Source organism: Limulus polyphemus, unplaced genomic scaffold (assembly GCF_000517525.1).
Source record: "Limulus polyphemus unplaced genomic scaffold, Limulus_polyphemus-2.1.2 Scaffold37, whole genome shotgun sequence".
In the NCBI taxonomy this organism is placed as follows: domain Eukaryota; kingdom Metazoa; phylum Arthropoda; class Merostomata; order Xiphosura; family Limulidae; genus Limulus; species Limulus polyphemus.
In genome coordinates this window covers 700,326-712,638 of record NW_013665647.1, presented here as the reverse complement: position 1 = coordinate 712,638, position 12,313 = coordinate 700,326, and the positions used below count along the sequence as shown (strand labels likewise).

The window sequence follows — 12,313 nt, the reverse complement described above, 5'->3', positions numbered from 1 at the left end:
CCACAGCAAACTGTCAATGCAAAGATCTATAGTCAGCAACTGGAACGTTTAAATCAAGCCCTTAATCAGAAACGCCCTTCACTCGTCAATTGCAACGGTGTTCTTCTTCTCCACGACAATGGCACATTTGACGCAACACAAGATTATGGGCTTGGGTTAGGAAGTTCTCACCCAACCACCATATTCTACAGATATGACACCATCAGATTACCATCTTTTTCGCTCACTGCAATACCATCTTAATAGGAAAACGTATGCAAATGTGGAAGGTGTTAAAGAGGACATCTACATGTTTTGTGCTTCAAAGCCAAGTGATTTCTTTAATCGGGGCATTAACAACCTGATTGTAAAATGGAAAAGCAGCATCAATAAGATTGGAGACTATTTCATTTAATAAATGTTTTGTTTTGAGGTATAAGTTGTTCAGGTTTTTCGTCTAAAAAAAGTGACATTAATTTCTGGACGACCTAATATAATTACATCTGCCTATTTTTTTACATCCATTTAGATAGTAAGATGCATGCACGTTTTCAGGACAGACAAAAACTGAGAATTATTATAATAGAAGATAAAGTCATCAAACATATCACTGACATGAAGTATATAATGTTATTAATCAAAACTTAAAAAAAAACAAAGCCTATATATTAATTAAAATGAATTGATTTATAACAAACTTTCAGGATTAAGCCTAATAATATCTCGTGAGGTTCAATAACCCTAGTATATTTAGTTTAGTCCTAAGTCCAGTGCAAAATGATGTTATATGTAAAAATTCATGATGATAATAACAATAATGACACTGTTCAAAACCATTATGTTTAGTCTTTCAAACTTAGCATTGTATCTAATGCAATCCAAAGTTTTATGTTATTAACTTCTACCATCAAACTTGCTTTAGTAATAAAATACATTTTAATATATTTAAGTGTCAATCAGAATTTTATGCTTCTAGCAATTTATATTAAGAAGTTAATAATAATATTATTGTACTAATGCAAAAACTTTATTTAGTTTTGCTTACTTCATCTCCTCAACTGTGCAAAACAGAAACTTTGTAGGAGTGGTATTAGCAAAGACAATTAGTTTAACTGAAAAAACAGTAGGAATGGATAATATCCTTATTAGTACAGTGTACAAAGGTGCATAATAACAGGAGCCAATGCTTATAAAATAGTGTCACCCTGCTTCTACCTTCGAGTTGTAATATCATGAAAACAAGTTGACATTGAAAGACAAGATAAAAAAAATAGTTCACAATCATTATTTTTGTGGTTAAGAAGTTTAAAATGCAACCAATAACTAACTTAACACTCTCAATAAGGGTTCAGTCAATTTGATCGACCACATGACCATTTTGTACTTGTTTAAAGTCTTTATACAATTAATACTTATTACTCTCAATATAGTGGGTATTTCTTCATGAAATTTGGCAGTTTTTCAGTTAATATTACAAGTCTTTCACATACAAAAAGTCATATTTGTTAGTGAAGTTTTATAATAAAATAAAATAAAGATTTGTCCATGAATATATTGAGTACTTGTTTTCAATAGTCTGCGTGCAAAGTAATTTTCATGTTAAAATTAAAAATACTTTTCCTCATCTCAAAAATCTCGTATTTCCTTTGTGTAATCCCTAAAACCTCCTAAAGGCATTTCAAACGTTTATTCTTAGTAAAACTTTATAGTTTATCTATTATTTTCTCTAACCTATCTCAAAACAGGATCGGTCAATTCAACCAACCTCATAACCACCAAAATAATAATCGAAATAAACCTAAATAAACTTTTCTTTCTTTCTAGAATGACTTCAAATTGTAACACGAAACTACATTCGTTTATCCTAAGTAGCTCTAAGTTCTTACATTATACATTTGAACCATGTCTAACTACTATCTGCGTCATTATAAGTTGAAAATCACTTGGAGAACGTGCAGCTCACGTTACGCTATCGAATTACATTACCCACAAGCTGCTCGCATGCGTGCCTTGTGAACCCTTTTAATTATATCATTATTATTATTATTTTACCTAATCTAACCTTAAATAACTAAAATATCTGTATCTTTAGATTTTAGTTACTTTTACAATAATAAATAAAAAATAAATATGACAAACAAGAAATAAAGTACTTACCTAATCTTTTTTTTTTTGCTGTCTGGTTTTGACGAGAGTTAAGCCTAATCTTTTATAATAATGATAGTAATGCATTTAATAATTTTTATTTAATTAAATAATGCACCAAAGAATACAGACTAATAACATGCAAAAAATAGACAAATTCCCTTATCTCTCAAAATTTTTCTGGCTATCTAACTATGCAACAAGAGCCATTACAAATTCATCTAAGCTAGTCGTTAACTTTCCCGTGGGAACAAACCTTGTACTGTGAGTGAAACTGACGATATTCTGTACAGAACACAACATTATGTAATACATCATTTAATCGATGAAAACCTTAAATTTCTATTAATTATAGGTAATACATAATGAAACGTAAGAGAGAATTATCAATGAACTGTGAAAGAGAGGATGTGACAGGTGGGTGTGGCAGGAAGGATCTGATTTTCTATTCGATAGCTCTGTAACCAAACAAAATTGAAGGCTATAAAAATTATGGTTTGTTTGAGCAATAACAATTTTATAAGAGAGTATTTTACGTTTAATTTCCTACATTTTCGAGGGTGATGGATAAAATAGGGATGATGACATGCTAAGACAAAATGTGTCGCATGTGTCTCACTAGTGGAAATTCAGATTTTTTTTTATATTCCCTTGAAGAATAAAGGACTTAAAACTTGTATACTATTGAAATATGGATTATTAGCTAAGATTTTATGTTATTCTAATGGGTATAACATAAACAAAAAGTAGTATAATAAAATTTTGAATGTGAGACACTAAAACCTTGTGTCATGTGCAGTGAAGGATACCTAAGGCAGTAGAGTTAAAACAAGTAAGTAGCAACACAGTAGTTAATTTATATGAATAACTATTTAAACAGCCTATTACAGAATATTTTTATTTATTTATTAAACATTTATGATAAGTAGCTAAGGGCTTTTCTGGGCAAGTTGAAAAACATGTCTTATTACCATCTTATACTAAACTCATGACACGTAGTTTTATCATTAAAGAGCTTTCTACAAGTTATAACTATCAGGAAGTTTAAAACTTCAAACTCTTAAATTTCCACAATACCATTCCAGTATGTCTGCTGTTCTTACAGAAATGTGTGGGCTTTGTGTGCAACTTCCTGCTAAATTGAATGCTAACCCTTTTATGTGCAAATGCCTTTACTGTATAATTTCTTCCCACATGTACTGTACATCTTATAACAACTTTTATCAATACAGCTCAAACATGTTTTATGTCATTTTTAAAACCAACCTTGCAAATCCTTGTGGTAACTCTCCCAGTCCATAAAGAGGATAGAGATATGGGCTTTTTCCATATCGAGCTAAGGAATCACTGTACAGCTTGATTCTTTCAATAATCTCTAAACAAGGTTTGTTCAGGTACCTTAGAAAAGTAGAAACAAAATAAATAAATATACTCATGTTAAAAGACGATAACATCAATTTGTTAAAATAATATAGCATTATAAATATTCAAGGTACAATTAAAGTTTATTAAAGAGTCAGAATAGAAACAATCTTACAAAAGTTTAACATCACAATGTTTATTAGTTATAAATATAAATGGTATAACAAACTGAACACTTACTCATCATCCCTATGTAATGCAAGTGCATGGCCTGTGAAATCAGCAGTATCTTTATCTAAACCAAACTTTTCATATAACTGTGCTGCAGTCATTTGTTTAGGGTCAACATCTTTCCAAGTCTTAGGATCTTCCAAGATGAAGTCCTGGATAAAGACTAGGAAGTTACGAAACCTCCTCTTCTCAAACATTCCCATCAAACCTGAAAATAGAGACCATATTGTGGTTAAAATCATACTATATCATGGTATTTGTGATTAAAATCAAAATCATACTATATCATGGTATTTGTGATTAAAATCAAAATCATACTATATCATGGTATTTGTGATTAAAATCAAAATCATACTATATCATGGTATTTGTGATTAAAATCAAAATCATACTATATCATGGTATTTGTGATTAAAATCAAAATCATACTATATCATGGTATTTGTGATTAAAATCAAAATCATACTATATCATGGTATTTGTGATTAAAATCAAAATCATACTATATCATGGTATTTGTGATTAAAATCATACTATATCATGGTATTTCTTGAAATTTTGCAGTATGTAACATCACATAACTGTTTTAGCTCGTGGTAAACTTTTTTGTCAACAAAAATTACATTACTCTAACAAACAGCCAAATGTCTTGATGATATTAATAAATCAAGTTAGTCTTGCCATCTCTACATGTCTAACATATTTTACACCATCACAGCATAAACACAGACTTGTTAACTACATATTCTATCTCGTGATTTGCTAATTTTGTTATTGATCTTTGTCTACCAAAACATAGTTACATTCTCACATTCTGCAAACTTTATACCCTAAAATTTTATCAATTGTAATCTTCGTTCTTTAAAAATTCTAAGTTTGAGTAAAAATAACCTATTTTTGTTAAAAACTCTGTTATTTTTATTTCTGGCATAGAATATTTTATTTCAAAAAAACTACACATATAAAAAGAACTGCATTCCTTATATAAAAACTACAATATCCAAACATTTCCATTTACATATTACCCTATATGAACAGCATCACCATAAGGGAATATACCTGAAATGTTATACATTAAAATTAATTATCAAAATGATACTTACAGTAAGCACCTTTAACAGTATAGTGGTATAGAAAATGTTTAAATGTAACTTATATCTAAAATATAAAAATTAGCAAAATGTATTTCACAAATTATTTAAATAGCACAGGTTATGAATGTTTTCAAACAAATGTGGTATAACAAAGTAAAGCATATGTATAAAGAAAAATGTGTTAAACCTGACACTATTCTTTTCCCAACAGCAACTTTACATGTATTTTGCATAATTGCATATTAAATACAAGAAAACTGAAAAACTTTTCATTCCTTACCTGAAGCTAAAGCTTCCTTTTCATCTGCAGGAACCTTAGAAATCTTTCCGCCTTTGTATACATAGCTACCTTCTATAGACTTGAACTCTAAGTATCGGGTCACACCAGTATGAATGAGTAACTTCACCAGTTGGCCTAGAGAAATAAATTCAGAAAAAACACAACAATATGCTTCAAACATAAATACTTTCAGAAACAAAGATCACACAATTATCTTGCACATTTAAACTGTGCTAAATGTATATAATAGTGGTATTACATAAATGTATCACATGTACTTTCCTATTAAAATCCTTCAAGTTTTTCCCATTTTGAAGTAAACATGTACATTTTAAATTCACTACAAATCAAAACATACGGTAGCATATCGTGCAGCCAAAACAACCTGCTGCAGGATACACTGTGTGTTATTAACAGGAGTGATAGTTTAGCAATTTTCCACTTTCTGTACCTCAGACTATGGTAATCCAAACTATCATATATTTTCAGTGGATGTGCATTACTAGGCTCTTAATTCACATACCAAATTTTAAGGTAATCCATTACAAATTACCTGAGACATAACATCTCCAATTCTGAGAGAGCTTCTTTTTTTCTTCACAGAAAATTTATTTGGTAGGAAAAACATACTTAACTTTTATGGATTTTTTTTCTAATTTGGTACACTGATAGATCTTTTCAACCTCCAATAACAAGTCTCATTTCGTGTAAATATAAGCCGTGCAAAGTTATTCAACAAAAACCACTCAAATTTGAAAAAAAAATTTTTCACACCTATGCAAAAAGTCAAGTGAGCTATCTAACATTTTTACTACAGCTTCAACTGAGAGTAAAAGTGGAGCAGTGTCAGTTTTTGTCACTCTGATTAAAGATGGCTGATTTAGGGCAGCAAAACTATAATGTGAAATGACGTGCAAATACATAAGTATTGGTTAGGCCAAGCAAACAGCATAAGCAGTTTCTAGTTCAAGATTTCAAAAGAATCATATGGGTTGACAGTTATTATTAATTATTCATTGCAAACTTTCAAGTGCAAATTTACTAAATTTTGTGAAGTTATCCTAATTAAATAGTGTTTAGCATCATGTGATATTAGCTTAAGCAATTAGCATAAATAATTATGCTTGATATGGTGTACTGAGTCAAGGTTCTCATCCATCAAATGATGTATTGTATAATGTTGTATTCAGAACAGAATATCGTCAATTTCACTCACGGTACAAGATTTGTTCCCGTGGAAAGTTAACAACTAGCTTGGATGAATTTGTAACAGCTCTTGTCTCATAGTTAGAAAGCCAGGAAAATTTCATCAGAGTACAAGAAATTACAAGTTGTTTTGTTTACAGGCAAAACTCTGCAACTGTGCAGAAATGAAAATATGAACTATTTTTCATGAAACACACTAAATAAATGTTAGAAAATGTAAAATACCAACCAATTCTATACTATTCTTAAAATAAAAGTATTGATAGATGATTAAAATTAACATATAAAACTGACTTTGTGTCTTAACAAATTGTCACCTGTTGCAACAATAATGTATTAACTTTTCAAGACTTGTTATTCCAGACAATCTTATATTAACAAGTTTTAATCAATATTAAGGTCTTAAGTGTTGTATTAATATATAAATATTGCAGTTACTCAAAAGCTTTGTAACCAACCAAGGGAAATGAATAATGAAAACTCATTTTATTCATTACTAAAATGCATACTTAGTATTACTGGATATTCTTCAAGTAGCTTTAGTTTAAAGTCAAATAACATAAAAATTAGAATATATAAAATTATTTTGTAAAATAAAACTTAGGATAGTTATAACTTTATGTTACAAAGTTTGAAAACCATTAGGGAATGAATAAGAATAAAACTAGATAGTCTATTCAGATAATATAGTATTATCAAGACATATGCTAGTGTGTCGTGTGACCAAAAAAAAAGAAAAGAAAAGAACCAAACCTCACATTACCCAGTGTGTTACAACAGGAATGAAAACTTTGGGTTCTTTAACCATCCATATAACCACCCCCCATTAATCAAAACTCTCCTATTTTTTGTATGGTAGGTCTCCCATGTCTCCTTACCTTGCATACCAAATTTAAAAGAAATCACTGTAACCCTTATCATTTTACATCAGGCCAAACTTAGCCTGAAATTGATTTTATGCTTTTTATGCTTCTTCACACCAGTGAAAAAAAAAAATCCCCTTAATCAATCTGAGTATCAAGTTTATGTCCTTTGTGGTTATTTTTACCTAATGTACAACAAAAAAAGAGCAATATCTAATCAAAAATAGCATAGCTATAAAAAAGGTATGGCTAAAAAAATATCAAAATAAAAAGAATTGTGACAGAAAGATGTGAAATCAAAGTTTGCGGCCAAAATGAGAAAATATGGATGATTAATATTTTATGCAAACTACTGTGACTAAGCATTCAAAATTTTACCAAATGACACTTGTACAAAATAGTGCCTACAAGTTTCTGATAGGTATTAAAAAATGCATCTGACAGTAATATGACTTTACAAATACAAAATAGCTATTTTTTTAATCCATTATCTACTGCTTATAATTAACATTTTTGTATAAATACAAAGCAATACAATATCATTAGCATACCTTATAATCTGCTTTCTTGATTTATATTCTTAGTCTAAGCAAGAGGAAATCCTCAATAGCTACGCACTTGAAAATCTTTTAGGCAGATTTAGAGTAAATTAATCTAGGAGACTTTTTTTTTCCTTTTTATTAACTATATTTTTGTGCACCAGCAATACCAAGCATGGGGTGTGCATATACCTGGTTCAATGTTATTACTCATCAGCATCTCTACCAGCTTACCCTCAAATTGAAATTATTTTAGTTTCATACCCTTTATATGTTGTAAACTTGTATCTTATTAACTTAAAACTTACTACAAAGAAATATATGCTTAACATGATCTAATATACTATATCTATTTTAACATATACAACTTATCTTAATACTAGATGACATGCTAACATATCTTTGGAATCCTCGGACATGCCTCTTGATAAGTGTGAACACAAGAACAATATCAGACATAGTGGTAATGTTAAATGTTCAACCACAACTGTAAAGGGCTATTGTATTATAGTGTATGTTATGACATGATCTGAGTTCTCTAAACTGAGCAAGGGACTTTCATGGCAATAGCAGTGTGTTATTCAGTATGTAAAACACAATACCTATTTTTGAACTAATGCCTTAGAAGGCCTGCCCAGACCCACATTTTAACCCTTTAAATGTGTGGTTTTTGAAACTCTAACCTGCAGTTATTACCACAGACCAACAAGCATAAACTCAAACTCATGGAGAGGAAATTTTAAAATAAATTCTCAATTCTCACTTCTCTATATTACATGTCACTTCTTTGTTCTGAACTCCTCATTTTAGATACTATTTCCACTCCTATTTGAGCTTCTGAGTTCTGACACAAATTGCACTCTTATAGTATACATACTGCTAAGACATAATCTATCCTTATAGCTTCCAATCTTCTTGCTTTAATAAAATATACATCAGAAAGTCAAACCCAAGTGCCATACCATCCTATTTTTCAAAACATGTCAATAATTCTCTGACATTTGTTACTCAATTATTTATAACCAAAAGAAAGATATTAATTTAGTGAATTCCTTATAAAGCTAGCTCATTCTAATGACAGGTGTTAAATTGTTCTGCCTTTTTTTTCATTCTTTACTGTCACTGAATTCCCTTGACTGGACAAAGGAACTATTTGAAACTACCTATAGCTTAATTAGAAAGCCAGTTAAATTATTATAGTTATAGGACATTGTATTTTTTGCATTATCAGTTTATGTTCTAAATTGAATATTTCAAATAAATAAAAATTCAGTGAACTACTAAAAATAACCATACCTAAAATTAAGGTTAACTTTTATTGAAACTTTGAGTGCAAAAAATCACAAACCCACACATAACTATTAAATTTGTTATTTTTTTATTTATATTTTTTATTTATTGTCATAAAGGTAGCTAAAATATGAAAGTTAGAAACTTAATACATTAGATAAGAAAACCAAAAGTAAAAAGTAAATTAAGTAAAAATATTTTTCAGCAAAATATGCACAGGAAATGCACATTACATAGCTGGTCAATATGCTGTTTTCCCATAACTTGAGATATATTCTCATCAGATGATTTCTAATCTTGATATGCAGGTTTAGTAGTTAGACAAGGTTCAAAGAGCAATAAAATATAAAATTAAATGAAAATAGATGTAAACTGTTATGATCCTGAGGTTGTTTGGGGTAATTTTATTTTACAATCTGCAATCCTTCTAGAAAGAAAAATGTGTAATTTAGATTTATTTCTTTGTATGTGTATGTATGTGTGTTTTGGTTACAAGTTCACTTAAATGGATTGAGGGTTCAAAAAAATAACAGATAAAATATAAAGTTTACTGAAAAAATTATTTATATTCAGTTAGGATGTTCTAGATATTATATAAATGAAATATGAAAACTAGAATGAAAATAAGTATTTTTATTTGTATCATGAAAATCACTTGGCACTCAGACATACCACAGTCTGAGTCAAACTGATCGAAGTAAATTCATAGACAAATCTTTAGAAGAAATATTTTGTTAAAAATTCTGATTTTTTGTGTACAATATATGTGTGTGATGTTTATTAAAAGCTTACCACATTTGTGAAGATACATTAAGTAAATTCAGAACTACACAAGTTAAATAGTAAACATTAATTCTCCAGAATGTGCTCAGTCCAATGGACCCCCCCCCCTCCCCCATTATAACAGCGTTGCTGAATCCAACATTATTGGAAACAAATAATAAAATGAAATATATTTAAGACATATTACATATTTTATTAACATACTTCACTTAAATTTTAGGAAATAAGAAATAATTCATGATACCAATAAATTTTGTTCAATACAAAAAATTCTTAACAAACAGGGGTGACAATTCATGGAGTTAAACTTCAGGAAATACTTTTTATATATGCTAAGAGAAACTACATTCTTCCAACGTACAGTGTACATCTAAAACAATAATCTAAAATGTACACTTGGAGGAATATAGTAATGAAAAAACAGCTTCAAACACACATTAATTTATGTACAAAAAACAAACAAAAAAACTTACCACCAACAGCTTTAATTAATGGATTAGATTAACAACATACAGTATAAAAATGAGGTATTAAAATCATATTTGATTTCATAAGTACATGTACTCATATTTACCATTAGCCATTAAAAACTTTGGTATAAGATCTACATTCCAGTCCCTAGATCGACCATATTCCTCCAGATGAGTAGCAGGCATATTGAATTTTGAAAAAAGTTCTTCTAATGGTGTAATTGATGCACTTTCACCTCCATAATACTTGTTCCTATCTATGTGCAAAACTTTCTTCCCACTTACAGACAGCATTCCACTTAAAATACATTCCTGTAAAATAATAATACTAATAGTTAATACCTTTTTTTTGTACATTTGATAAAGAATGAAAATTTCAATTATTTCCCTTTATCTTATTTTTGCATTCTAATATATGTGTACTTCAAAAGATTACACATTATAACTTATTATACATACATTCAGATACATAAACTGTATAATCCTTGGAATTCAATTCACTAATTAAGTATGAAGTGATTCAGCTATAATCCCATGAATGAAAAAATACCAAGTAAATATCAAAATATAATTTTGCTAGTCCTTATAAGCCACCTGCACCTGCCTCAAATGAAATAAGAAGTTCATAGACAGCAGTACATCCATAATTCTACCGATGCTTAGCTGCCACACAATCATGAATTATTATTACAAGAAAATGGGGACAAAAGTGGGATCTAATACGCCATGAATACGGAAATGGTGGAGTCCATACAGGCAGGTGCACAGCATCTAAGCCAGCACTCGGGACAAGTCCTCTGGGCGAGTCCAGTTTTATTGAAGAAAGTGAAGAACAGATTCTTCAGCTGACAGACTTCTTTAAGGGTATTTTTTCAGATTCTATTTATGTTTTATAAGATCATGAGACATTTTTCAAGATTAAAGATATTCATTTTTAAACTGTTATGAAGCTTTGCAAAGAGTTAGTTACAACTAGAATTGTTAATTTTCATAAATCTATTAACAGTGTGTAAATTCCAGATGATTGAAAAATGTCAATATGATACTATTTTTTAAAAAAGCAACAAATGGTCTAGGAAGGAATCAAGAAACAAGTGGCTTACATGTATTAGTATGAGTTTTGTTAATGTAACACAAGGATAACCATTTGGTCCTTCAAGGCTGTCCTTTCACATACACACATCCTTGAGAAAAGTAAAAATTCAAACACACACACATACACAATTTTTAGGAAATTCATAATTCTCTTCTTGAAATCTTGTCAAGTTCTAGCCTATAATACTGTCGATGACACCTCATTCCATAAGACAATTACTCTGTTATAAAAATAAAACTAACTTAATTGCAACACAGTCCGTCTTATTCTGAATCTTAAACTTGTGTCCTCTCATCCTATTGTTTTCAGAAAACAGCACAAAGAAATCAGATGCCTTTATCCCTTCAATCTTCCAGATAAAATTATAAACTTCAAGAAGTTAACCTGTTACCTCCTTTTATCAATGCAAAACAAGAGATTCTTAACCAATTAATCGTACCCATCCACAGAATTAAATGGTTCCATGTTCTTACATCTTGTTAAAATCATTAAGCTTGTGGAATGATATGCCTTATGATGTGGTGTTATTAACTTTGCTTCCCTTAAAATTTTCTTACAAGTATATGAATGTGAAGCCTATGGTTATACTTACATAGGCATTTGCAATTACATCTAAAAGTTGAGCCTATAGAAATGTAGTTGATGAATTAGAATAACTGATCTTGTGTCATTATAATAAAAGAATGAAATTAATACGTATAGAATCAAATTTATTGAAATCCATAATAAATTTTAATAACAACACATACATTATGGATAACAAAACAAAATTTGATCCTTCAAAACTGTCCCTGTACACCCAGCCTTGAGAAAAAGCAAAAAATGTAACTCATTATTTTTTAGGAAATTGCTGGCCCTTTTACACTCTTGCAAAGCTATGATGTCTACCACTGCCTACAATAACTTGCTTCATAAGCTAATCACCCTCATCAGTTGGCCTATTACAACTGCTAGTATATATATATATATATATAT

General features: G+C 29.6%; 1 protein-coding gene across 1 annotated transcript in view; it reads right to left on the bottom strand.

Moving 5' to 3' along the window:
• LOC106461155 (rab GDP dissociation inhibitor alpha-like) overlaps positions 1-12,313 on the bottom strand; it is a 40,976-nt gene that overhangs the window by 27,864 nt on the left and 799 nt on the right. Inside the window, exons 2-5 of the mRNA XM_022388336.1 lie at positions 10,347-10,554; positions 5,092-5,226; positions 3,727-3,925; positions 3,391-3,522 (exon numbers count right to left, since the gene is read on the bottom strand). Of these exons, the coding sequence (XP_022244044.1) occupies positions 3,391-3,522; positions 3,727-3,925; positions 5,092-5,226; positions 10,347-10,554 (674 nt within the window). The remainder of the gene's footprint in view (positions 1-3,390; positions 3,523-3,726; positions 3,926-5,091; positions 5,227-10,346; positions 10,555-12,313) is intronic.